This window comes from Orycteropus afer, unplaced genomic scaffold (assembly GCF_000298275.1).
Source record: "Orycteropus afer afer isolate SDZICR_OR568_19922 unplaced genomic scaffold, OryAfe1.0 scaffold00002, whole genome shotgun sequence".
Lineage (NCBI taxonomy): Eukaryota > Metazoa > Chordata > Mammalia > Tubulidentata > Orycteropodidae > Orycteropus > Orycteropus afer.
The window spans coordinates 21,404,172-21,408,133 of record NW_006921589.1 but is presented as its reverse complement, the minus strand read 5'-3'; the positions used below and the strand labels follow the sequence as shown (position 1 = coordinate 21,408,133).

Below are 3,962 nucleotides of genomic sequence, written 5' to 3'. Positions count from 1 at the left end.
GTTTTAGTATATGTGGTTTCCAATGTCTTCTCCCAAGCACAAAAAATGGTAATACTTCAGGTTTCTTTGGAAATCCCAAAATTTCTTTTGAGGAAAATTAGGCATTATATCTAACACAAGAGCAGGTCTTTGATCCTTAATATTATTAGAATGTTGCTACTCTAGTAGTTACTAAGGTTTTGTAGCTACTAAGGCTGTCCACTGTTTCTAGGTCATTCTATTCAGCTGCATAAGCAATTCTTTTGATGGATGATTGGTTTTCTACAGTATTAGCATTATTTCAGCAGGAGAAGGTAGTATTTGATGTGTTGCAATTTGTATTACATGTCCATGGAACATCTCCAGACATTACCTTAGCAGGAGGAGTTAAAGAGAAGGAGGAGCTATGGCTAAAGACATTTAATGACAGAATGAATGGAAATTCAGACCGCTGTGCAGTCAGCCTTAAACACCCAACTGCCCCAGCTTTTTCACATTAATCAAAAATCTTATAACAAAAATCACTTAATATATATAATTGTATTTAATTTTAGTCACAAATTAATATCTTCAAAATGACGAGGATTTTGACAGCTTGCAAAGTAGTGAAGACACTGAAGACTGGTTTTGGCTTTGCTAATGGGACTGCACGCCATCAATGGAAATTTTCAAGACCTGGCATCAGGCTCCTTTCTGTCAAGGTAATATTCCTAATTTTCCCATATTCAATTGTTTCTGATAAAATTGAATATTCCTTTGTTTGATAAAGTACAGGTATAATTTAGCAGAGTAGCAAAGGTGTCACTTGCAAATACAGATCTAAATCCAGCCTCAAAGTGCTAACTGATTAATTTTTGCTTTACTATAGAACCTACTAATTGAGCAAATATCACTTTTTGTCTGCTCTGATTTAAAATTATGATAATTTTTATCCAACATAAGGAAGATTCACAATTCTTGTGAATATGTAAAATATAAATCTACTGTTTAGAAAACACACATTATTTAAAGCTATCAGGGCTCTGCCTGGGCCCAGACACTATTGGTTATAGTTTGGGTTGAAAAAAATTTTAGTTACCTCTATGCATGTAAGTTGCATCACAGTGTAAGTGTGTTAAGCTCTTATTCCATATTGGTTCACTGAGAATTTTTCTCTTTTGATATGTCAATTTTTTTAAATTTGGAAGAAAGTGTATCTACATAATATTAATATTTGCAGGCTATCTTATAGACACAATCTTTTCTTTTTCCTTTTATCCTCTTGTTCTTTTAGAGGGACAACTTTGTTATTTTCATTTTATAGATTAATACATTGAGTCAAACAACTGAAAACTGAGCCCCTCCTTGTCTATCTGTAATTGATGAGGAGGCTCAGAAGGGAAACTTAAGCCCCTCCTCCACCACAGAATTATGAAATGCCATTGGAACCTCTGGTCCTTTCTATAATTTCATGAAGATATTTACTACCAGAGAAGTCTGAAATTACTCCATAGGAATTTTGCCAATAAAAATCATATTTAGTGAACATGAAGATTAAGTAATCACAGTAGCTTTAAATATACTGCTTCTAGTATATTTAAAGTAAGAGTTGTAAGAAGTGAAATAGAAAAAAAAAAAAAAGCAACCTCTATCAGTTGACATAAAAATAGGTTCTAGTAGTTTGAGTATTCTGTTTATATTTGGTATGCATCCTGGGTTGACTAAAAGTCTCCAGATGTTCTCATGGCTTCTACTGGTCAGTTTGCTCAGGTCAGGATTCAATGGGATTTTAGGCCTGAGTGACACCTGCAGGGCTAATCAATACCCTTAGATTCTTGTGAACTCCACTGGTGTGAGTGAAGAATGAACGGGAAGGAAAAGGAAGGAAAAGAGAGGGAGAGATAGGGAGACAAAGGGAGAGAGAGAGAGAAGAAAGGGCAGGGAGAGAGATAGAGATAGAACTACCAAGCTCCCAAGAGAAACGTGAGTGTCGTATTAACAATTTCAGCAGTTCACATTGATTAGATGCTAACAGAAGTATAAGAAATACCATTTTAAATTTTAAAAATACAAGAACAACCATTTTTTGGATTTAGTTATTTGTAGGAAAATAGCTGAAAAGAAAACATTTTCTAAATTGTTATCAAAGATACAGCAGCTAGATAGAAACTATTAGAGTCATTATTTGGATTAAGTTTGGTGTCAGTAATATCTCTGGGGTAGTTCCTGGGTGGTACGAATGGCTCATGCTTGGCTACTAAACTAAAAGTTGGTGGTTCAAACCCACCTCAAGATGTGATGGAAGAAAAGCCTCATGATCTGCTTCTGTAAAGATTACAGCCCCAAACGCCTATGGAGCAGTTCTATTCCAACACATGGGGTTACACCTTTAACACACACGGGGTGTCTATGAGTTGGAACAAATTGGTAGCAACAGGTTTGGTTTTGATTTAGTCACACATCACCTCAGAAACATTGGAACGAGTAATTAAAATATTATTAGCCAGGGATGTGTGTGTCTTCTAGTATTTCAAAGTTGTATCACTGGAATATTTTTTCTTTTCACAAAGTCTTGTGAAGGAGGCAAGGAAAAGGCATATCTTCATTAGATATCAGAAAGAGAGAAATTGAGTAACTATTTAAGATTGTGTAGATGAAATTGACATTAGAAGCCAAGATCATAATAATAGCCCAAGATCACAATCGGCATTCTTTACAACAACAGCAAGAACAACTACCACAACCATCACGACAAAATGGTCTGCTTATGTTGATGGACCACTGTGAACGCAGTTCTTCTAGCTTGTGTGGCAGATCCGTTTTAAGGGTCTGCCACAGCTCATAGCTAAGAATGATAAATTTCTAGGAGGAATAAGCCATCATTGCAGGGTGTAAAAGTCATTACTCACTCTCAGTCATTACTGAGAATTTTGGAGGCATGCCAAGCATGAAAAATGGAAGTTCTTGAACTTCACCATAGTGAACTAAAATTCTGTAGTCTGAGAGGACTTGTGTTACTATTTGCTTATTTGGAAACGGTCCTCGACCTACTTTTCTTCCTGCCTTCATTTTGAAAACTCAACTCTCTTGGAAAGATATATCCACCTTTACTTTTTTAGAGAATGGTTTCCTATTTTTTAAAGATAGTTAAAATCATTAGGATGTAGTTATACATTGGCCATTGAAGGATGTAAGAAGTGAGTCACTAAAGGTCAGTAGCTAGTTATATAGTAAAAGGATTGTGAAAGATACCTCCTGATCAGTTCTATAAGCATTGTCCTGCAAATCAGGTTTCTTTATTCAAAGTGTTTGGAGGTCACTCTTCCTCCCTCCTTGGCAACAGACAGAGAAGGTGGATTCGACAACAGGGGTGACACACATACCGTATGTGGCTCTTCCTTGAATATTTGTTTATGGCTAATATTTATGGTGCTTTCCTTAACAATAGACAAAATTGTATTTTACTTATAGTGAAGGAAGAGGAAAGACTGTCAAGGAGTGTATTTTAAGATAAGTTGCTATCAATGCCCAACAATCAACAAATATAAAAGTTTTAAAGACCATGATCTTTTCCTATGAGTGTTGAAAATGTTCAGGAGCTCTAGTGGCACAGTGGTTAAAGCACTTAGCTGCAAACTGAGCATTCGGTGGTTCAAACCCACCAGTTGCTCCACGGGAGAAAGATTGTGACAGTCTGCTTCTGTAAAGAGTTCACCTTTGGAAACCGTATGGGGCAGTGCTGCTCTGTCCTGTAGTGTCCTACAAGTTGGAGTCAATTTGACAGCAGCAGGTTATAGTGGGAAGTACCCTGGATCAGGAATAAAAAGATCTGTATTCTAATCTCAATTACGTGTTCACTAATGCTGTGACGTTGGGAAAGTCCCCTCTCTGAGTTTAAATTTTGTTATTTGTTGTTGTTGTTGTTGTTGTTATGTGCCGTCGAGTCGGCCCCGACTCATAGCGACCCCTCCTTGGGTTTCCGAGGCAGTATCACTACGGAAGTA

The 3,962-nt window shown here is 36.7% G+C and overlaps 1 protein-coding gene across 1 annotated transcript in view; it reads left to right on the top strand.

Annotated features, from left to right (window-relative positions):
• Window positions 1–545: 545 nt before the first annotated feature.
• The window catches only part of CPS1 (carbamoyl-phosphate synthase 1), a 171,448-nt gene continuing 168,031 nt past the window's right edge, over window positions 546–3,962 (top strand). Inside the window, exon 1 of the mRNA XM_007935894.2 lies at window positions 546–680. Within this exon, the coding sequence (XP_007934085.1) occupies window positions 555–680 (126 nt within the window). The 5' untranslated portion in view covers window positions 546–554. The remainder of the gene's footprint in view (window positions 681–3,962) is intronic.